The sequence below is a fragment of the Abramis brama genome, assembly GCF_963993115.1.
Source record: "Abramis brama genome assembly, chromosome: 24".
Lineage (NCBI taxonomy): Eukaryota > Metazoa > Chordata > Actinopteri > Cypriniformes > Leuciscidae > Abramis > Abramis brama.
The window spans coordinates 29,381,427-29,406,185 of NC_139986.1; the positions used below are offsets into that span (position 1 = coordinate 29,381,427).

The window sequence follows — 24,759 nt, forward strand, 5'->3', positions numbered from 1 at the left end:
TTGGTGAGAACTTTATGTTTTAAAATATTAAATCTTACTGTCCACCACAGATTTCTGAATGCACGCTAAACCGTGTGTGAACAGTGAGTTACCAGTTGTTGCAGTCGTCATGAGGCACTCGGTCCCCCTGCGAGTACAACGCCCCCTTATGGTAACATGGGCAGCGTTGCAGAGACACACACGTGTTGTTGAACAGATAGAAACCAGGAGAACAGTAACATCCATCATGACACTCAGCGGCACACTCCACATCGGCCGTGGCGTCCATACACACACGCGGACACGCGCCGCCCTGAGCCACACACTGATCCTTCGACAGGAACGTCATGCCCTCCGGACACACACCTGCAGGACACACACACACCATACCTTCAGAAACGCACACTTCCCTTGTGGGTCAAAATGTCCAGAAAGCTTATTTTATTTCATTTTGATCATATTTTTTCTATTTTTTAATGAATTTTTTTTTGAGATTTTTTGTAATTTCTTTTATTTTATTTACCTTTAAATTACTAGATTTGATCAATAAATAATAAATAAGTAGTAATTTAAGCACATTCCTCACAATCTTTCAACTTAAATTCAAAATAACTCACAATTTCATGCATAACCCTTTTAATTCAGCTCTAAATATCTTACATTGGGTGTCTTTGTCGACCTCTTGTGGAGAAAATAATATATCATGATATTTCATGACTCTAGATGGCCTTATAGCTCTATATGGAGCAGATGAGCTGTTCCTCTGGGTCCTAAAGTCAGTTCGGTTCAGTGTGCATTCAGATACACATGTAGACATTATAAAATTTGTTTAGTGTGTTATTGGTTCAAGTGGGACAAAAGTCCTGAGGTCTTGGACCCCTCTGATGAACACTCAATTTAAAAAAAAATATTTTCAAAACACCGCGAGGGAAGGATGAGGGTATCGCGCACCGGAGCAGGGCTGGAGGTTGCAGTCTCGGGTCTGTATGTGCGGCCCGGGACAGCGAAGGCCTTCGTACAGCGGAGCAGGAGAACTGCACACACGCTCTCGAGTCTGAACTCCAGAATCACACTCAGAGGAACAGCTCGACCAACTCGACCAGGACGACCAGCCACCGGCAACTACAGAGAGAGAGAGAGAGAGAGAGAGAGAGGAGAGAGAGAGAGAGAGAGAGAGAGAGACACAGCAAGAGAAAGAGAGAGAGAGAGAGAGAGAGAGAGAGAGAGACACAGCAAGAGAAAGAGAGAGAGGAGAGAGAGAGAGAGAGAGAGAGACACAGCAAGAGAAAGAGAGAGAGAGAGAGAGAGAGAGAGAAAGAGAGAATACTGAATACTGAAATCCATGTGCCTTTATTATGAAATGTCTGACTTTATTTCCATATTTTCTTTATTTTTTTATTTTATTTATTGTTTCTTTTTTAAAGAAAAAATGATTGTACAGTAAATAGTCTGAGAATACTGTGAAATCACAACATCACATCACTTATTATCCAGAGCTGAGTCTGTATTTGTACTTTAAAGGAAAAAAGCATGATTCTGTTCTCTGTGAGTGTGTGATGAGTGTGTGTTCTCTGTGAGTGTGTGATGAGTGTGTACCGGGGCAGTGGAGTGTGTGACGAGTGTGTACCGGGGCAGTGGAGTGTGTATGAGTGTGTACCGGGGCAGTGGAGTGTGTGATGAGTGTGTACCGGGGCAGTGGAGTGTGTGAAGAGTGTGTACCGGGGCAGTGGAGTGTGTTGCACGGCTCGTGTTCTTCCACTTCTCCACCACAGGAGGTGCTAGTGTTGGTGTGATTGCAGCTCCTGAAGCGACGTCTCAGTCCCACCGCGTCCACATGATGAAAACACGTCTTGCTGCACTCGGACCACAGCGTCCACTCGCCCCACGCCGCTCGCTCAGGGCCTGCAGGCGCACAGGAGCACGGGGAAACGTCATGCAAAATGCGGGTAAAAATCAACTGTGGCGGGAAACGCTGTCGAATCACGAGCCAATTTGGCGTGTAAATTATTATGTTTACTCACTTTGCTGGGGAAGTTCGTGAGACAAATCTCACATGAACACACACGTCACTACGCAACAAATAACGGCGCGCTTGTTCATTTGCATTGAAGCAATAGCGAAGATTAAACAGCATTTGGTGAACAGAAAAGACATTGTTATTTTCCAGCATTCTTCATATTTTTGATGTTCTTTGTACCGTATTTTTGGGGAAAAGGATGAAAGAGGAGGGAGGAGATGCTGGATGACAGGATTTTGTTTGAATAAGAAATGAATGTATGAAATTTTATTTTAAAAATTCCAATTTTAATTTTTAATTTATTTTTGGCTAGTAGAAGTTCTGAATGGCCAGAAACTTAAAATGTAGTAGCCAAATTGGCCGGTGAGTGAAAAAGTGCATTTTAAACCCTGTATAGAGGTTATGCGTGTGACATCACCGTCGCTGGACTGAGTGGCAGAGACACTGAGGCATCATTAGTTTTCAGCGTGAATGCTGCAATAAACACACTAAACATCTAAAACGGGAAAGAGCTTTGAGATCGACTGTACAACTAGATTTGACAAGAAATCTGAGGTATATTTTTACAGACGGTTGTGATGTTAAATAAAGCTTGCAACATGTCAGCGGGAAACGTACTTTTTTGTGATCATCTGGATTTAGACCTATATTGTATTTATATAAAGCGTTCACAGACAAATGAACCTCTATTATACACTGAGACTGTAGAGAGATCTCACCGTCTGAGCAGGGAGTGAAACATCGACGGGCTTCGGTGGAGTCGCCGTCACACGGATCGACCCTCGACGCTCCCATCGGACTCAGAGGAGATCTGACCAAACATGCAAACATCATCTTCAACATAGAGTCATATTCATATCTGACCAAACATCATCTTCAACATAGAGTCATATTCATATCTGACCAAACATCATCTTCAACATATAGTCATATTCATATCTGACCAAACATCATCTTCAACATATAGTCATATTCATATCTGACCAAACATCATCTTCAACATATAGTCATATTCAGGGTTATTCTTTGGGATTCACTTTTGGGTTGATGACTTGACACCGGTTTTGTGTGTCTGACCTATTTAGTTTTTTAAAACATTAAAATATAATTCATACAAGAATGACTAGAATCACCTCTTCTAATTTCTGAACATTTTAATAGTTTTTGGTCTTCAAAAATATGTTGTTGGTGTAACAGTCCTGAGAAAACGAGAGGGAAAAATCCAGTTAACAAACAAAAATTGTTATTATTTTATTATTTATTTATTTTATTTTGAAAAATCATTTACTGTAAACATGTTTTCCAAATTATTTAAAATTTTAAAAAGCATATCTGAAACATGATTATTTAATTGGGGAAAAATGTAAAGAGCTTGAATAGGGCAAAAAAAGTGAGCGTTTTTTGAAGATGAATCCAATTTTCTTTCTTTCCTCTGTAATAAATAATTTTTTTAACAATTTTTATTAAGAAGCCTAAATGCATAATGCTTAAGTAATCAACATGACTTTATTGTGAAATTTTAAAGGGGACTTCATTTACATATTTAGTTTATTTAGCATTTATTTATTGATACATTTTTAAAGAAAAATGGTAAATAGTCTAAGAATGTTTACTTGTATTAGTGTTTTTGTGTGTCATTTTTATGACTAAGTGTTTTTGTTTTGTGTTTTTTGTTTGCAAACATATTTTCTTGCTTGTTTTTGATAAAAAATTGAAAAACAAGTGGAAATTATTACTTGTGTTGTACATGCACATCAAATCCCACAGTGTAACTTTAATAGATGTTTGATTAATAAGTCAGTCCACCTGTAACGGTGCTGGATTCCCGTCCCACAGCTGCTGTCACATGACGTCCATGAAGACCAGGCCGACCAATCACAGCGAGCGACACAGCTGGATTCATCACATGTGACACGCCCGTCTTTACACACACTGCATGATTGGATAAAACGACACGACATGCATTTACAGTATTACATGCTACCGTATGTGACTCTGGACCACAACACCAGTCACAAGGGTTGTGATATTGTTAGGATAGGACAATATTTGGCTGAGACACAACTATTGAAAATCTGGAATCTGAGGGTGCAAAAAAATCGAAACATTGAGAAAATCTCCTTTAAAGTTGTGCATTTATGTTGGCGATTGTGCTGCATTCACTCACAAAAATAAATGCTTTATATATTTACGGTAGGAAATTGACTAAATATCTTCATGGAACATGATCTTTACTTAATATCCTAATGATTTTTGGCATAAAAGAAAAATCGTTAATTTTGACCCATACAATGTATCGTTGGCGATTGCCACAGAGACACCCGTGCGACTCGAGACTAGTGACGTGATCCAGGGTCTCATACATCAGAAGAAATGTTGAAAAGCATGTGAATCTCCTGACCATGTGCTGCAGAGGCTGGCTCTGACTTCACGTCCCGGCTGGATGAACGAACCTTCCCACAAACACTCACATTCACTGACGTCGACACAACGTCCATCTTGTAGGAAGAGCCCAGGAGGACAATAACACCCTAACCAACAGGAGAACCACACACACTTAATCCACATATAAACACCCTAACCAACATGAGAACCACACACACTTAATCCATATATAAATCATAGTATCATTTCTCTTTTGATCTTTCTCTGTTTAATCATTATTATTAAAACACTACATTAAAATAATTGGTAACACTTACACTTTATTTTAAGGTGTCATTGTTACAGTGTAATTATATATTTAAGTACTGAGTAATATTAATTAACTACATGTACTTACTATAGGGTTAGGGTAGGGTTAGGGTTTGGTTGAGGGTTTTGAGGGAACATTTTGTAATTATGCATAATTAACTGTTATTACTGTGGTAAGTACATGTAACATATGTAACAAGGACACTCCTTGTTACATGTTACATGCATGTACAGTAGTAATAACTATAAATTGTGAATAATTACATGCAACTAACCCTCAACCAAACCCTAATCCTACCCTAACCCTATAGTAAGTACATGTAGTTAATTAATATTACTCAGTACTTAAATATATAATTACACTGTAACAATGACACCTTAAAATAAAGTGTAACCCATAAGCATAATGGGTGTGTGTGTATATATATATATATATTATATAGCCTATGTACTTTATTATATATATATATAAATAATAGTAATAGTAATAAATAAATAAAAAATGAACATTTAATAAATTATATTAATATTAATGATCATAATTCATTATTTATTTGATTTCACATTAAATTAAATCAATATATAAAACATTAGAGATATAATACACAAACGAGGACGATACATGATGTCTGAGTGCACTGGGTAATGGTGATGATTGATTTCAGTCTGGGAATGATGGGATGTACCTGTAGTGCAGTTTAATGTGCAGTTCCTCTCGGAGTGGAGGTCAGAGCAGGTCACATGACACGCATCCGTGTTTCCAGACACACAGTCCGACTCTTTAACCAGAACCATTCCTCCTGTGCAACCTGAGGCTCAACAGAAGAGATCAACAGATCAACATCTAAATCACAGGATAAGGACAGTTGCATAATGCTCAAATATAACTTTATATAAGACACTGGATCACAAAACCATCAAATCTGTGGCAATAGCCAACAATACATTGTATGGGTCAAAATTATCGACTTTATTTTATGCCAAAAATCATTAGGATATTAAGTGAAGATCATGTTCCATGAAGATATTTAGTAAATTTCCTAACGTAAATATATAAAACATTTATTTGTGTGAGTGAATGCAGCACAATCGCCAACATAAATGAACAACTCAATGTTTCGATTTTTCTCAGATTCCAGATGTTCAATAGTTGTGTCTCGGCCAAATATTGTCCTATCATAACAAACCACACATCAATGGAAAGCTTATTTATTCAGCTTTAATGTGATGTATAAAACTCAATTTCAAAAAGTTGACCCTTGTGACTGGCTTTGTGGTCCAGGGTCACACATAATAATCATGTGTGTCGATGTGAAGTCTGACCGCTCTGTGTGTCCGTGGTCGTCCCACAGGAGTGTGTGTTACACGCGTGTGTTTGTCTGCTCATCCCGTCACAGTCTCTCCCGCTGTTCTTGGGCGGAGGGTTTGAGCAGGTCCTGTTCCTCACCATCAGTCCTCCACCACACGCCACGCCACAGTCTGACCACTGCGTCCAGTCTGACCACTGACCGTCCACTGGGACACAGAGAACACCAGAGCGTTACAGTCAGCACTGCGCTCGTTACACAGGGTTCGCACAAGGAGCTTAAAGTGCTTGAATTCAACTTTGTAAGTCGCTTTGGATAAAAGAGTCTGCCAAATGCATAAATGTGTTTAATTTTATCGGTGAAACAATCTTTTCACACAAAAGTAACACTGCAGCTCGTCTGATATAGATATAGAGTCATTTCGCATGGCTATGAGTGTGATATTGCTCATAAATATCCAAGTATATGATACAGCTTTCTTTCTTCAGGTCCACGGGGGGATATTTATTCAGTTTCATATTTTTTTTCATAGTATTCTCTCAATGGTGAAAGTTACCGCAATCATTGCATCTGCTGCACTTTATTTGTACCGTTTTGTTTTATTAGTTTATTTTCATTTGTCTATTTACCTTTTTTTATAATTTGAAAGATAATAAACAGGGGTGCACATTAGTGGTTCACAGGTGCGCATGTGCGACCAAAATAAAAACTGTGCTGGGTAAATCAGTTCAGTTCGCTCTTCTGTGTATCGACATGTTGACAGCTGTTAATGCATTCAGATCCACACTGTAATACTGCATAAATCTGACGGTTTCAGTGACATTCACTGACGCTTCACTCGCCAGTGCTAGACCGGCACTAAAGTACTTACTTCCTGGCACCTCGCCAAAATAAAAGCTTGCCGATTTCAGGCTTGAAAATTCATTAAAAAAATAAAATAAATATTAGCATTGTATTTTTTAAGTGTACTATAAAATAATAGTCTTTTTTATATATATATACAGAAAAACTTATGTGCATCCCTGATAATAAAGATATTGTTTGATAAGTGAGATCTCTGACTGTAGTCCTTGAAAACCTAAAAAATAGTGCTTAAAGTCCTAAAAAGTCCTGGAATTTGATTTTACAGTGTTTGCAGTTTATCTGTACGAACCAGTATTCAGATATTGAATGCATTATTGGTGGTGTGTTTGTACCTGGACAGGCCTTGAACCAGTATGTTATATATTATATGTTATATATATGCATTATTGGTGGTGTGTTTGTACCTGGACAGGCCTTGAATCAGTATGTTATATATCATATGTTATATATATGCATTATTGGTGGTGTGTTTGTACCTGGACAGGCCTTTAATCAGTATGTTATATATCATATGTTATATATATGCATTATTGGTGGTGTGTTTGTACCTGGACAGGCCTGTATGAAGCAGGGCCGGCTGTCGAACTGAGCTCCGCCACAGGATCCACCGGGTCGAGCTTCTCTCATGATGTTCCTCTGCCGGAAGAGTGAACCCAGTCCACACGATACACTACACCGACTCCAGGACGTCCAGGGAGACAGAACACAGTCGACTGGAGAACACACACACACACACACACACACACACACACACACACACACACACACACACACACACACACACACACACACACACACACACACATATCTCAATCCCACAATCCACCTGACCTGAATCTGACCTGAGATGTGTGTGTGGACTCACAGCAGTCGTTCTCATCCGAGCCGTCGGCACAGTCCCGGTGGAGGTCACATCTCTGATCTGAACTCACACACTCGCCGCTCCAGCAGCTGAACTGTTTGGAGGAGCAGAGATCGGGCACCAGGGGGCGCTGTGTGACCGGGCCTGAGGAGAGAGAGATCCAGACTCACTTCATCACAGGGTCAGTGAATCAATGTGTGTCAGCGCGTTCACATCAGAGTCTGAAGTCAAGTGACATACAAATGAGAAATGCTCTAGAGAATATTCAACTTGTAATGAAATAGACAACAATGAAAAAGAAATAAAATAAAATAATGAATAACAATGAAAAAAAGTTTTTAAAAAAACAATGAAAAAAAAGAAAGAAAAAGAAAGAAAAAGAAATAAAATAAAATAAAATAAAATAAAATGGCAAAGACCGCACAGGGTGAAAAATCTGACTGGCATTAAGTGTTTGTTTGAGAATAACTAACTAAACTAACTTGCATAATCAGAATTCAGATATATTTGAGTATTCATTTTTTGTTCAATTTTTCAATTTTTGAGTATTTAAATTTTTGTTATGCGTTTAGTAATTTTTTACCCATATTAACATTTAAATTTGAATCCTAAAATAAAATTAAATGTAAATAACAAATATAAATGTATGAAATATTTCAATTTAGCTTCAATATATATTTTTTAACTTTTTGTTTTAGTAATTTTAGTACTTTGATTAAATTTATTTGATTTCACTTTATTGCCAAGGCAACGTTTCTAATTTTCATTTGAGTTTTTTTTCTTTCTTTTTTTTCATATATTTGATTTGATTTCAGCTTCATTTAAATTTCTGAAAACAAGTTTTAATAGTTTTAGGTTTATCATTACCCATAACAACTCTAAAGTGGTAACTGGTATAAATTAGTATTAGCTTGTAGCTTGACATGTCATTTCTACTTAACTTCCTCAACAGTGACGGCATGTAATTAATAAACATGCTTTATTTTTACCACAGCGATCTTCGTCTGAGCCGTCGGGACAGTCCTCGTGTCCGTCACACACCAGCACAGCTTCAACACAGCCAAACGTCCTGCAGGAAAACTGTCCTTCCACACACAGAACTCTGGGTAAACCATCGTCATACGGTGTAGATGTTTCCCAGAACCCTTGAAAAAAGGAAAGAAATAGTTTGAAAAGCATTTACGTTTGCAATTCTGAAAACGTTTGTACGTCTGAAAAAGACGTATTAAAAATGCATCATAGTATATTTGCGTTGCACCAAAAACATACTCAAGTACTTTTTTAATGCATTTAATAGTACGTCTTTTTCACCCGGGAAACTCAGAAACACGCACCTGTCCTGGGTGTGCTCCGAATATGAAGGCCCGGTTGTCCTGTGGGACCGACACCAGGTGGCGCTGTTGTGATGTGTGGAGCCACTCCCGGGCTCCCGTCCTGTGGACTCCTGGTGTGAAGTCCTGGAGGTCCAGATGTGAAGTTATAGTAACCGGGACGTCCCGTTGGTCCCGTGTGGTTCTGTAATCCCGGTCCTCCAGGTGGCGCTGTGGTCACTACACTACTGGGTGTGACCAACTCATCTGACAAGAACGAACATATATGTTGATATGATCCAATGCGTAATATTGTATATTATACATTATATAATGCTTAAAGTAATGAATGAAGTCTACTTTTTAGGGCCATAAATATTTTGGGGGTTTTCATAATAATAAAGTACATTTATGATTACTGGAATGGGAAAAAATATTATTTAAAATGTACTAATTTTAATAAACGCATTAATTTTAAAATATTGCATGCATAGTTCAAAGTGTTATTAATGTTGGCTATTTACTCATTCAAAAATATATTTAAAATAATTATATTATTTAACAAATACATTCAAATATATAATAATAACAATATAAAATTAATAAAATTAATAAAAATGATATTGTCATATATATATATATATATATATATATACACGTGTGTATGTGTGTTTTTCTTTTTTTCTTGTTTATACTCGGGTATGAAATACGACCCAGACACTTGATTCTCCCATGAAAACTAAAGGATCCTAGATAAGCCTAAACTGCAGTCCCACCTCCTCGACAGCCCAGGACTTCCACTCGCAGATAGAAAGTGGGGCGAAACTCTACAGGAATGATCCGGAGAAAGCGAGCTCTGATCAGTCTGTCCAACCAGCGAGTGACAGGCGTCCGACCGACCATCCTCACCTCGAATATCTGACACACACACACACACACACCACTGTTTACTGCACTTACACATGCATTTAATTAGTCAATCAGCTAATGTTTCCAGATCACTCTAGTGAAAAAAAATATACTTTATTGCATTTGAAATATATACCCTTTTTCAATAGTACATTGCAAATATAATAACACAATTTTTTACTATCTTTAAATATATTACAAGTATATTAGCATCACGCTCTTACCTATTTTAACAATACAACTTTAAAATAATTGTACGTTACTATATTTTCTAAAAAATATATTTTAGAAAAATATATATTTACAGTGAATATTCTGTTTATTTTTTAAAAGTATATTTATTTGCACTTTATTAAAAGTATTTTTTAGGTATATTTTAAGTGTGTGTACTGGAAATGATCATTGTAACAATGCATGGAAAGTATACTTTCAAAATACATTATATATACATTATATATTTTATATAAGTATAGCTAAGTAATATTAATTAATGTGCATTTGTTACTGAAGACAAAGTGTGCAATTTGTAGTATTCGAATAAGGTATTACTGAGCATTTACTTTTTACTCAAATATAATACATTTATGGTATATTACTTATGTTTCGAAGACACTCGTAATGAATTAACAAAATGTACTTGTAACACAAATAAAGTACACTTTAATATCACTAATCAAGCATGTAATTAGTCCCTAAACAGGCAAATACTTAAAGTATACTTGAAGTTGTTCCAATTTAGCACACAAAAGTACACTAAATACACATAAAGTCATGCTTGACTACAACTAAAATATACTTAGAGTGAAATGAGTTGTTCCAAATTAGCACACTTCAGGTTAACTGATCATTAACACACTGGAAGTACACTGAATTAGTCTGGCTGCAAGTATACTCAGGATATTTTTCGGTCGGGATCACCTTCGGAGGAGAGCCTCTGTCTCCAGTCTCAGTGAAGTCGATGAAATCGGTGTGGACTAAAGCGAACGCGAGCCTGTATTTGGTGAAGTAACCCCACATGCGCTCACTGCCCTGCGTCACCACTCCAGAAATCCACGTGGGCTCCAGAAAATCCACCTGGAAATACGGATGAGGATCTCCAGGCAAAGGACTCCATCCCGGCTCCATTACCATCCTGAGGGAGACGTGAGCAAAACACACCATCAGCACGAGGATACATGGAGAATATATAGACCTGATATAAAGACCTGCAGTGTTGTGTGTAACTCATTACAAGTAACTTGAGTTACGTAATCAGATTACTTTTTCAAGTAACTAGTAAAGTAACGCATTACTTTTAAAATGTACAACAAAATATCGGAGTTACTTTTTCAAATAAGTAACTTTGTTTTCCCATTTATTGACTGACAGCTCTCCTGTCCTCATGTGGAGACAAATCAAAGTGCAGAGGCGTTGTGTGTGTGTGTGTGTGTGTGTGTACATGATGGTTATTGTACAGTAGTTCTAGACTAAATGTGAGCATTTACTCATCTCACTTGCACAAAAAAAAAAAAAACACTCAGCACTTTCCCCAACACTGAAGACCTGGTTGATTTTTTTCTTTGTACGAATGCATCATCATCTCATCCTGCACATATTCATACAAATTCTTAATTCATTTATAAATGCTCACACATTGGGCACGATGTTGAGACGGCCCGCATCAGCAGGATTATTCTCTCTGTACGAGGACGAGGTCAGCTGACCATAATGGACACGCCCATCCTCCAATCCCAGAGGAGAAGAGCAGACACCTGATGGGCGATGATGTCATCATATTTTGATCAAAGAAAATCAAGCTTATTTTAGGACCATTAAAATGTTTTTGTATTCATGACTCCTCTGAGTTCCTACCTCTCTGATCAGGTCCTCCTTCCTTGGAAACGCAAAGAGACAGAAAAAATTAAACACTTTAACAAAAACACAATGCAATAATAGAAAACGACTTCTTTAAAAGAGATCACAGTTACAGTACGTCTGTAGTGCAAGTTAAACTCTATCAATGCTATGTGTACCACAATAAATATATAGAAATATTAATTAATTATTATTTTAATTATTAATGAAAATGGGGCACATTTAAGGACCTAAGATATTCTGTATTGTGCCATTCTTAAATGTAAAATTAATTTAAATAATAATTAAGGTAAGAATATAATATAATAATATAAAACTTAAAAAATAGAATATATTAATATAAATCTAAACAAATTAGGTATATATATATATATATATTTTTTTTTTTTTCTTTTTTTTTTTCTTATAGCCTAAGGCACACCTGTGCAATAATCATGCCGTCTAATCAGCATCTTGATATGCCACACCTGTGAGGTGGATGGATTATCTCGGCAAAGGAGAAGTGCTCACTAACACAGATTTAGACAGATTTGTGAACAATATTTGAGAGAAATAGGCCTTTTGTGTACATAGAAATAGTCTTAGATCTTTGAGTTCAGCTCATGAAAAATGGGGGGAAAAACAAAAGTGAAGGAAGTCTCACAGTGGTGGTCAGGACTCTGGCTGTGGTCTTGCTTGGTGTCCTGAGCGGGGCGGCAGTGGGGGTGATGTGGGTCGTATTAGTGTGTGTACAGTCTCTCTCATCCGCCCCATCAGGACAGTGAGGAACTCCATCACAGCGCCGCTCCGCCTCAACACACCCCCCTGGAGGAGGGCAGGAGAACTGACCTGACGCGCAGCCCGTTCCTGGAGACGAAACAAACACTTCAGTCCAAAGTGTGAGGCAAGAAAAAACGCACGGAGAAAATAAAGCATAGGATAAATAAATTTTAGGATTATAAGAGTTTTGCATTCTGATTATTTATAGATCTTTTACTTTTGAGCTGTTTGCAATTCTCATTATCCTTTATGGTGATTTTCTTTAAAATATCATTACTGTCATGCAGTCACTTTTTAATTATTTAAATTAGAATAATTGAATGGCTGTGCAACAAATGATATGATGATGTACAGATATTGTACAATTAAAAATATATATCATAGGTTTTTCACATAATAAATCTATTTACATTTTTCCAAATTTCACTTTTTTTTGCAATATGCTTATGACAACTGATGCAAAATATTTTTTGTTTCTTTCTTTTTGTTTTATATCATAACATTAAATGCAAGCTCCATAAACTAAATAAAGGAAAGAAATGTTTGTTCTGAATATATTCTCACCTGTATTTGTAATTATACTATTATAGTATTTATTAATATTTTGAATTCGTTTTCATTTTCATTTTAGTTAAAGTTTTAGTAATTTTGTTTTGTTTTCAGTTTATCAAAATTAACATAGGTTTGGGAAGATGAGAAACTAAAAGTTTCAAGATATAGGAAAACTAAGATGGCAAACAAAACACTTTTATAAAAAAAAGAAAAGAAAAAAAGACATGAATTACCACTATAACCAGTAGATGGCGCTCCTCTAATAGACTTATTAGCTATTTTGACTTTTTTTTACACGTTTTGCTTTTAAATTTATATTTAGATATTATGAAATCCCTATTATAAAATATCAAATCATTCGTTTTTTTCAAAGTTTGACACTTTTTGCATTGAAGTATGAAATAGAAAAAGTCAAGAAGTCTCATGAAAAACAAAAACTTATTCAAATTGTGACTGAATTACACAGAACGCAAGTGAAGAGCGATCTTTTTATAATCACTGAAGCTCTCGGTCAGTTCAGAGTGATACTATAGAAGAACAATGGAACATTTAATAACCTTAAAATATTAAAATTTGTCCCTATGAAAATTAGGTTGGTAAAAGTTCATTTTATCTGCGTCTCAAGCTCAGTGCTTTACCGTCAAATGTGCATTTCCAAGAAATAATGATGTAATATTATTAGTAACTGCTCTAGTTAATGCAAAACAATTTTATGATTAAATTGAATTTATGATTAACAATTACAGCTCTCAAGTGTTAGTCTGGAGCCCTGAGATGGATATGGAAATCAGCGTGTACCGTCAGCGCATCCCATGAGCTCGACTCTCAGATAGATCCCGTTCTGAAAGTCATGCGGAAGAATCCTCACGAACCGAGCCGACACCATCCGGTCCAGACGGGCCAGAGCTACGCCGCGGTCATCACTGTTGCCCTGAAACACCTGGAAGAAACAAAATATTATAATCTTAACTGATCCAATATTACACAAATTTCCAACTTTAAAGTGAAAGTAATGTCAAATGTCTGTGTTTTGTTGGCAATCGGCGCGTAAGTGCATACCCAGGGATAGTGCGTGGCTCTTTAGCTGTTTTCGGAAAGAATCGGTACAGCGTATCTCTCTTTTATAAATCTGATAAAACTAAAGACGTTTCTGAGATATGAAGGATGCAATCCTACTCTAAAGCTACTCAAGATTAACGTGAGATTGGCAGAAACTTAACTGTGTTACTATATGTACTCTTTAAGGTTTGACAGGTTTATGTGTGCGTCACCTTTGCTTTGGGTCTGGCGTCTGTGATCATCTCTTTATACGTGGACCACTGACGGCCGTCGCTGCTGAACTGCAGATAAAAGCTGGACACAAACGTGTCGAACACGCCGCCACCCTGAGTCAACAAGCCTGCACAAACAAACAATCAACAGTGTCACATTACAACTTTACTTTATTAGTGGTGCTTGAAAAGCTTCAGGTACAGTACCAGCCATATTTCATTACAGTGTCAAAGCAAACACTGCCTTACAGCAACACCCTAGAGGACGAGTATCTGAACTATATTTATTTACAAATATGACCAGTGTTGGGGAAAGCTACTTTGAAAAGTGATGCATTACAATATTGCGTTACTTAGTTACTTTTTTAGAAAAGTAAGGTGTTACGTTACTTTTGCGTTACTTTTTTCCCACCTGGGCCGGGCTTTTTTTAATGACAAAAAAGTTATATTTTTGGGCAAATGTAAAGACCCTTTCACACCGAAAGTGAAATAATAATCCTCAGGCTGAAGATTCATGCGAGTACAGTAGAATACAGTAGAGTACAGTCGTGTACAGTAGAGGTAGAGTACAGTCGTGTACAGTAGAGTGCAGTATAGTACAGTATAGTACAGGAGAGTACAGTAGAATACAGTAGAGTACCGTAGTGTACAGTGGAGGTAGAGTACAGTCGTGTACAGTAGAGTACAGTAGTGTACAATAGAGGTAGAGTACAGTCGTGTACAGTAGAGTACAGTAGTGTACAATAGAGGTAGAGTACAGTCGTGTACAGTAGAATACAGTAGTGTACAGTAGAGGCAGAGTACAGTCGTGTACAATAGAGTGCAGTATAGTACAGTCGTATACAGTAGAATACAGTAGAATACAGTAGTGTACAGTAGAGGCAGAGTACAGTTGTGTACAGTAGAGTACAGTGGTGTACAGTAGAGGTAGAGTACAGCCGTGTACAGTAGAATACAGTAGAGTACAGTAGTGTACAGTAGAGGCAGAGTACAGTAGTGTACAGTAGAATACAGTAGAGTACAGTAGTGTACAGTAGAGGTAGAGTACAGCCGTGTACAGTAGAGGTAGAGTACAGTCGTGTACAGTAGGATACAGTAGAGTACAGTAGTGTACCGTAGAGGTAGAGTACAGTCGTGTACAGTAGGATACAGTAGAGTACAGTAGTGTACCGTAGAGGTAGAGTGCAGCCGTGTACAGTGGTGTACAGTAGAATACAGTAGAGTACAGTAGAGGTAGCATACAGTCGTGTACAGTAGAATACAGTAGAGTAGAGGTAGAGTACAGTCGTGTACAGTAGAGTGCAGTATAGTACAGTCATGTACAGTAGAGGTAGAGTACAGCTGTGTACAGTAGAGTACAGTAGAGTACAGACATGTACAGTAGTGTACAGTAGAGGCTCAAGTAAACCTTCAGCTGCTGGTATTCTGGATAAGTTTAACATTTTACCTAAAAAAAATAAATATATATATAAATGTTTGCTTATGGTTTAACCGAATCATCGAAGGTCAGAAGCAAGTACACTGGTCAATAAAGTTAGATTAGATGCATCAAAATGTATGTTTTATTTAACATATTTAGTTATTGGAGGTTTGCATAGTATTATAATTATACTGCATTTCACAGATTTTATTCATTTTGAGGAATATTGAATCTTTTTTTTTGTGCAAGTGAGATGAGTAAATGCATACTTATATTTAGTTTAGAACTACAATAACCTTCATGTTCACACACACTCACTCTCACTCACACACACACACACACGCCTCTGTACTTCGGTTTGTCTCAACAAGGACAAGGGAGCTGTCAGTCAATAAATATGAAAACTTGCGTTACTTATTTGATTAAGGTGATTCAGATATTTTGGTGTAAGTTTTAAAAGTAATGCGTTTCTTTACTAGTTACTTGAAAAAGTAATCTGATTACGTAACTCAAGTTACTTAGGGCGGCATTTTTATGCCTACTAAGAAGGGGAAAGTTGGGACGATTCTAAGGGCCCACGCACTTTTGGGGCGCCCAGAAATCGACCTTTATTAATGGAATGGGTGCGGTACCTCATGTTCTTTCACAGGGCCCAAAATTTCTAGTGGCACCCCTGATTACCCCAACACTGAAAAAGGCATAATTGTAATTGATCTGAGCTTCAGAAACAGCTGTTGAGGGTCACCTGTGATATTGTGGTGCCTGAGCAGGTCGATCTGGAGGAACGGGCCGGTGGAGTGTCCGGTCTCCTCAGGGGTCCCGGCCGACAGCTCTCGGTACTCCTTCGGCTCCGGGCTCCAGCCCTGCAGGTCCTCATGAGGGTTTTGGGCGTGCAAACGTCCCGCTGACGGAGGGTGGTCGGGCTGATGGGACGAGGCGCTGAAGCTGGAGCCGGGGAGCGAGTGAACGCCCAGAGCAGACCAGCACTCATCTATAAAACAACAGGAATATCGGAAAACTGAGCTATAAATGATTCTGATGCATTGAAGTCTATGCAAATAAATAAATAAACACTGAAAAAACTGAGGAATGTTTAGGCACTGTCCCAAATGGCACACTTCATGTGCACTTGTGGACTTAAACAAGAGCATAGGGTGTCCCATTTCTCATTTTAGGTTTCAGACGGGTGTTCGTGGCCGATATGCACACATATTGCATTATGTCACAAAGGTGTGGACTGAAAACAGCGCTGAAACTGACCTCCAGGGGGCAGAGGGTAAGTTGGGACAGTCGGAGGGCCCTCTGGTGGTGTGGAGGGTCCAACCGTTATTGGCAGGACCATTGGGGTAGTCGTCACGATAGTGGTGATATTCCCTGAACACACAACATATTTCTGAATAAACAACTGCACATTCTGACTGCATCAATTACCTGGTGTTATTACGATTACAAAAACCACAAGCATAATATAATGTATCATGATAAACATGTTAAACCTTTCTCTTCACAAAAGCAACACTTGTCTTCTTCCCCTGGAATCAGAGTTTGACCCTGAAATGGAGAACGAAATGTTAAACCAGGGAAAGCAAGCCTCTTTCAAAGAGTAAATTACCAATAAATTTACCAATATAGCAACTCTCCGTTGGCTTTCGAGCTGGAAAAACCAAACTCTAGTCCAATCACATCGTGTATAGAGTCGGCGGGCGAGCTTAACATAATGACGACAGAGTTCCCTGCTACTTGTAAACTTGTGAACACACACACACACACACACACACCTGTGGGCATCCAGTGGCAGCATAAGGACAGTACGGGCCGCACTGCACGGTGAAGTTGGGCAAACACTGACACAACTGGCACTGACCGCCTTTCCAGCGCTCGCCAACCGTGTGTGTGTGTCCACGATATTCACACTCGCTGCACGGCTCTGTCTGACAGCTGAGGACACACACACACACACATGATGAAAAACAGATCTGTGTTTCTTATATTGTACACTCTAAAAAATGCAGGGTTGTTTTAACCCAAATCTGGGTCAAATATGGACGAACCCAACCGTTGGGTTAAATATTTTAATAATTTTTTTAACCCAATGGCTGGGTTTGTCCATATTTGACCCAAATTTGGGTTAAAACAACCCTGCACAACGCTTGCAACGGCAGGGTCATGGGTTTGATTTCCAGGGAATTCATGAACTAATCAGATATACACTACCAGTCAAAAGTTTTGGATCGGTAAGATTTATAGGGTTTTTAAAAGAAGTCTTCTCCTGCTCACCAAGGCTGCATTTATTTGATTAAAAATACACACAAAAAACTGTAATATTGTGAAATATAATGACATTTAAAATAACTGTTTTCTATTTTAATATATTTTAAACTGTAATTTATTCCTGTGATCAAATCTGAATTTTCAGCATCATTACTCCAGTCTTCAGTGTCACATGATCCTTCAGAAATCATTCTAATATGATGATTTGATGCTCAAAAAACATTAATTATTATTATCAATGTTGAAAACAGTTGTGTACAATTTTGTTTCAGGATTCTTTGATGAATAGAAAGTTCAAAAGAACAGCATTTAATTAAAATAGAATCTTTTGTAACATTATAAATGTCTTTACTGTAACTTTTGATCAATTTAATTAATCATTGATGAATAAAAGTATTGATTTATTTTATTTATTTCCCCCCAAAAAGAAAATAAAAATTCTTACTGACCCCAAACTTTTGAATGGTAGTGTGAGTAATGATGCTGAAAATTTAGCTTTGATAACAGGAATAAATTACACTTTACTTTATATTCACATAGAAAACGGCTGATTTAAATTGTAATAATATTTCACAATATTACAGTTTTTTTTTGTAAATGCAGCCTTGGTGAGCAAAAGAGACTTCTTTTAAAAACATTAAAAATCTTAACGATCAAAAACGTTTGACTGGTAGTGCTGCCTTGAATGCGTGCAATACAATGCAAGTCGCTTCATCTTCTAAATGCATAAATATAACTCTAAAGTCAAATCCTCTACTGAAGCAGAGTGGCAGTTCTGTGTTTTATAATTCCCAGATCTTCAGGATGCATTGAGTTGTATTCACACTAACCGCCGGGCCTTGCGGTAAATCCCTCGGCACTGTCGGCCGTTGCCGTGTTGTGAGGGGTTATTTGGGCTTCGGAAAGACCATTGGACACTCTGAACTCCACACGGACCCAAACACTCGCCCCACAGAGACCAGGACGACCAGCCGCAGTGAACTGGAGGAAACACACATCAACTGGGTCATCACGAGTGACGACTCCCCGGCTTAAATTTTTGATTTTGTTAATAGTTTTCTGTAGAAAGACAAACATAAATAGTGATGAAAGCCAAAATATAAAATGTCACACATGTGTATTTACTGAGTAATCCACTATTTTGTAGAGGAGTGTCAAAGTGACCATTTTCACCTGAGATTTGGAGCCAAATTACAGGGGTGTAAAAATGACTTTAGAAAGACGGCAGCATCATTTTTTATTTTTACACAGATTAGTAGGTCTATTAGTAAAAGCTGTTGACTTTAGCAATATTTTATTCATTATATGCCAACGGTGACAAATGGGAAAAAGCACTTCTTGTGTTTTTAGCGTCAAGTTTGCATGCCTGTAACTCAAGAAGTATTAAAGATATCTTAATATCCTTTTAGATTCTGGTTCTAAACAAACTTTTCTTTTGGTATCTTCATTTTAAAGGCCCTCAAAGGTTCAATCCCAGAGATATGGAGATCTTAATGCGGCTCCATGAGTAAATTGGTCAATTGTACCCATTTTCAGTGGTCAAAAACCAAATGTGGATGAGCTGCATTAACATGTCCATCTTTCTAAAGTCATTTTTGGCTCCAAATCTCAGGTGAAATCTGTAATTTTGACCCTCCACTACAAAACAGTGGATTACTCAGTGAATATACCTCTGTTACATTTAATATTTTGGCTTTCATCACTCTTTATGTTTGTCTTTCTACAGAAAAAATATGATCAAAATCAAAAGTTGAGCCGGCGAAGTTTCCGAAATGTAATTGATTTGACAAGGAATGACCCCTGATGTAATAAAACACGTGGCAAGATTCATTTGAACAAGAAACATATACTGAAAATGACCACATTTAAGTAACAAAATCATGACTTTGCTGGTCTGTGATGTAAACTAGAGTTATTTTAAAAGGTTGTCTCACCTCAACTCCCTGTTTCAATAGAAAATACATCAACACATGAATGAAAACTGCATTCCTTAACTCAGGGTTTCATAAACTAGGGTTTGTGAGTGTATGATTGAGTGTGTGTGTGTGTGTGTGTGTGTGTGTGTGTGTGTGTGTGTGTGTGTGTGTGTGTGTGTGTGTGTGAGAGAGTGTGTGTGAGTGTATGTGCAAGTGTGTGTGTGAGAGAGAAAGAGAGAGAGAGAGAGAGAGTGTGTGAGTGTGTGTGTGTGTATGTGTAAGTGTGTGTGTTTGTGTGTGTGTGTGTGTGTGTGAGAGAGAGAGAGTGTGTGTGTGTGTGTGTGTATGTGTGTGTGTGAGAGTGTGTGTGAGTGTATGTGTAAGTGTGTGTGTGAGAGAGAAAGAGAGAGAGAGAGAGTGAGTGAGAGAGAGAGAGAGTGAGAGTGTGTGTGTGTGTGTGTGTGTGTGTGTGTGTGTGTGTGCGCGCGCGCGCGTGTGTGTGTGTGTGTGTGTTCACCTGAGCACTCTAGGTTGGGCTGACAGCGCTGCACTCGACCTCTCTCACACACACACATGTCACAGCCCACTTTGACCTGCTGACCAGGCCAGTACCGAACCCCCGTCACCTCACACACACACTCCTCCGGCAGAACACACTGGTGCTCGTGGTTCATGACCTTCCCATCAGGACACCAGCAGCCTGACAGCATGAAACAACACTGTTTTATTACAAGAAAAACACAAACATCAACAACACAAAGCATTTTTATTGTAATTATTAATTATTCATGATGGTTCTTGTATTCTTGTATGGTTATTATATCTAATTATAATATAGACTATCATTGACATTAAAGAAGCTGTGAAGTATTCAGAGAAAAGCAAAACCTGTGAAACACTCTGAGTTGGGGTCGCATGTTGTTGTCCCGGATACGTGAGCGCAGGTCAAAGGACACGGCGCACATCTGTGTGTGACGAGACCCGCGGGACACGAGACGTTAGCGCAACCGTCTTGAGGACACGGTTCTGGAAAACACATCTGAGTTCAGTCACGGAACGGAGAGCAGAGGAACAGACCTGCACTGCAGACTGAGAGTAAACATGCACTGCTGGGATAGAAACCACTTACACCAGTTTGGACCAACACCAACCTTCCCTCACGGGCCAAAATGACCCGAAGCCCTAAAATATATTATATTTTATATGTTGTCCAGGAAGCTTATTTTGTTTCATTTTGATAATATATTTTTCTATTTTTAATGCAATTTTTGGGAGATTTTTTTTTGTTATTTTTTATATTTACGATATAAATATAAGTGCGACAAGTCCTGGGGTCTTGGACCCCTCCGATCAACACTAATTTTCAAAATGATCCAAGGGAAGGATAATGGTTAAGATGGGCAAAACTGGTAGCACAAGCTGGGCTAAGATGGTTATAACTGGAGGTAGACCAGCTTAACCATTGATGTTACACTGGTAACCAGTGAAGGTTTCAGCTGCTGACCAGCGATTTCTGAGAAACACTGTTGAAAGTGGATCAGACCAAGCACCAAAACACATTTGTAGCCAATCAGCAGTAAGGGGTGTGTCCACTCATGATGGGGAGTGTCTGTGAATTTGGGGGCGGAGCTATCAAGATAGGGGTGTGATCCTTTCAGGGAGGGGCGTGTTTGTTTTGGTGATTTTAAATATCAACAGTGTTTCTCAGAAATTGCTTACTGCACCTTTAAATGCCTGGGCTCTCTAAAGTCTGGTGGATTCTGATTGGCTGTCAATGTTTTTTTGGTTCAAGCAGTTTATCCGCTGTAGGTTGTTTGGTTCTTACTGATGTCGAGAGTGAGGTGAGTTTCTCCAGGTAGTTCAGCGCAGGTTCTGCCTCCGTTCTGAGGTGGGAAACACTCTCTCTGACGAACCTCAACGCCATCACAACCGGTGCTGCAGTTCGACCATGTGACCCACGGCAGCCAGTAGCCATCCACTGTTGGACAGAAGCAAACACTCAATATCTTACAATTCTTATTACAACGGCAAGACAGAGAATCAACATGGGGAGCGTCTCAATCAACTCCCGACTTCATGAGTATATCATGTGCATAAATTCAGGGACACTGATGTTCAGCATCACCACTGGTGTTTATGTACAACAGCAGAGCTTTTTTCTGACAGAAATGTTTCTGACATTTACTTTTTTAATGCTATTTAGAGTACATTATGATAAAAACTTTGTTTGTTACATAAACCTACAACACTTCAATTAATTCATATTGATTCAATAAGTTCAATACCTGTCTATTAACATGCTTACGCTGGAATATAATTAAAATACGGTTAGTTTTTTTCATCTCACAATCCACATCTTGTGTGATTTAAGTTTCGAGCTCCAGAACTTCTGTAAAGGGAACATAGTGAGCATCGATGCTCCTTGGTTTGAGCAGTTTTTAGGGAGTGAGTGTTTCAGTGCACTGGAAGGATTATGCGATTAAATGGCCGACTCCCTGATGCATCTCAAAATATAATTGGTAATTTTATTAATTCTCATTTTCTACATAAATCTACAACATTTTAAAAACATTAAAGTCCCCCTGTGGTGAGAATCCAGCTTTTAATGTAGTTTAGTCTATGTGATGTTTTTAATATGCTTTAAGACAAACCATGTGTAAATTCATAAGTCGACTCCATTGCTGAGTATTTTCTCCTTAAAACTGCAGTGAACCAAAGACAGTCTCAAAAACACGCTTTGAAATCGCTGGTGTTTCTGACGTCACAAACTACCTTGTAACCAATCAGATCAACGTGTGATCGTCAACCAGTGGATCTCTGAGCTGAGTGAGTGAGTGGAGGCGGGGCTCATTTGCATATTCATAGAACCACGCATACTGATCCAACCCCTACAGATGATCCAAAATGCTGCAGCTCGTCTTGTCTTCAACGAGCCAAAGAGGGCCCACGTCACTCCTCTGTTCATCTCACTGCACTGGCTACCTCTCACTGCTCGCATCAAGTTCAAGGCATTGACGCTTGCTTACAGATCTATCACAGGCTCAGCTCCCGCCTACTTTCACTCACTCCTACGAGTCTACATCCCTACCAGAAGCCTACGATCGGCCAACGAGCGACGTCTCGTGGTTCCATCCCAGAAAGCCACAAAATCACTTTCCAGAACATTCTCATTCACAGTTCCATGCTGGTGGAACGCTCTCCCCTCCCTCATCCGGAATGCAGAATCCCTGACAACCTTCAAAAAACATCTGAAAACCCATCTCTTCCGTGAGCACTTAACCACATAAAAAAAAAAAAAAAAAAAAAACCTCCCCTTTCCCTCTAAACCTCACTTATCGGGCTTATGCTACTCTGAATAATGCCTGAACTTTGTATCTTGAGCACTTCTTGCGCTGCTTTTTGTTTTTTGCCTCTTCATGATGACTCGCTTAATCTAGTCCTACTTTGTAAGTCGCTTTGGATAAAAGCGTCTGCTAAATGACTAAATGTAAATGTACTAAATGAGGCAAGGGTGTCGAGTTACATTCAAGATATTTTAAGGCTATTTTAAGGCAGAATCAACTTTGGCTCAAGGATCAGCCAATTTTCCACGTGCATTGTAAAACGTGGATGTTTAGGAAAGTGCATCTAGTGGTTTAGAGGAGAATTAAATCAAGCCAATGTACCCTATATATCCCAAAAGCCTGGTTTTACCGTGTCCAAACTAATATTCTGGTGTTATCTGATGAGCAGAGTGTGTTTTACCCGGGCAGGCGGTGGAGTAACACTGCTGTCGTTGTGTTTTCTCTCCTCTGCAGTGTCCGTCTGAATCCTCTGGGATGCAGCGTCTCTGTCGGCTCACGGTCCCGGATCCACAGCTTCGGCTGCAGGGGCTCCACGGGCCCCAGGGACCCCAAACACCACAGCCCGTCTCATCGGACCCGTCCGACACACAGTCTGCTGCGCCGTCACACAACTACAACAACACATCGCAACATTCAAAACTCTCCATCAAATAGAAACTTAAATGATTATTCTTAAATGTGTTTATTTATACACTACCAGACCAACGGATTGAATCGGTACGATTTTTAATGTTTTTAAAAGAAGTCTCTTCTGCTCACCAAGGCTGCATTTTTAACTGTTTTCTATTTTAATATATTTTAAAATGTAATGTATTCCTGTGATCAAAGCTGAATTTTCAGCATCATTACTCCAGTCTTCAGTGTCACATGATCCTTCAGAAATCACTCTAATATGATGATTTGATGATCAAGAAACATTTATGATTATTATCAGTGTTGAAAACAGTTTTCTTTGATGAATAGAAAGTTCAAAAGAACAGCATTTATTTGAAATAGAATCTTTTGTAACATTATAAATGTCTTTATTGTCACTTTTGATCAGTTTAACTCATCCTTGATGAATAAAAGTATTGATTTATTTTATTTCCCCCAAAAAAATAAAAATAAATTCTTACTGACCCCAAACTTTTGAACGGTAGTGTTTAATGTTACAAAAAGCTTTCTATTTCAGATAAATGCTGTTTTTTTATTTCTATTCATCAAATAATCTTGAAATAAACATTTAAATAACCGTTTTCAACATTGATAATAATGAGAAATGTTTCTTGAGCATCAAATCATCATTAGAATGATTTCTGAAGGATCATGTGACACTGAAGACTGGAGTAATGATGCTTTGATCACAGGAATAAATTACATTTTACTATATATTCACATAGAAAACAGCTGATTTACATTGCAATAATATTTCACAATATTACTGTTTTTTG

At 38.2% G+C, this 24,759-nt stretch overlaps 1 protein-coding gene across 1 annotated transcript in view; it reads right to left on the reverse strand.

Moving 5' to 3' along the window:
- The window catches only part of sspo (SCO-spondin), a gene marked incomplete at its 3' end in the record, with an annotated part of 116,103 nt that overhangs the window by 55,353 nt on the left and 35,991 nt on the right, over positions 1-24,759 (reverse strand). The window contains 28 exon segments of the mRNA XM_084102078.1: positions 93-345; positions 931-1,101; positions 1,699-1,881; positions 2,716-2,807; positions 3,803-3,928; positions 4,398-4,527; positions 5,377-5,499; positions 6,014-6,205; positions 7,410-7,574; positions 7,727-7,867; positions 8,713-8,868; positions 9,058-9,300; positions 9,810-9,951; positions 10,861-11,074; positions 11,573-11,693; positions 11,794-11,815; positions 12,440-12,642; positions 13,906-14,047; positions 14,379-14,506; positions 16,544-16,789; positions 17,059-17,172; positions 17,295-17,349; positions 17,577-17,736; positions 18,900-19,050; positions 20,503-20,685; positions 20,874-21,011; positions 21,811-21,963; positions 23,730-23,940. Coding sequence (XP_083958204.1) covers positions 93-345; positions 931-1,101; positions 1,699-1,881; positions 2,716-2,807; positions 3,803-3,928; positions 4,398-4,527; positions 5,377-5,499; positions 6,014-6,205; positions 7,410-7,574; positions 7,727-7,867; positions 8,713-8,868; positions 9,058-9,300; positions 9,810-9,951; positions 10,861-11,074; positions 11,573-11,693; positions 11,794-11,815; positions 12,440-12,642; positions 13,906-14,047; positions 14,379-14,506; positions 16,544-16,789; positions 17,059-17,172; positions 17,295-17,349; positions 17,577-17,736; positions 18,900-19,050; positions 20,503-20,685; positions 20,874-21,011; positions 21,811-21,963; positions 23,730-23,940 — 4,358 coding nt within the window.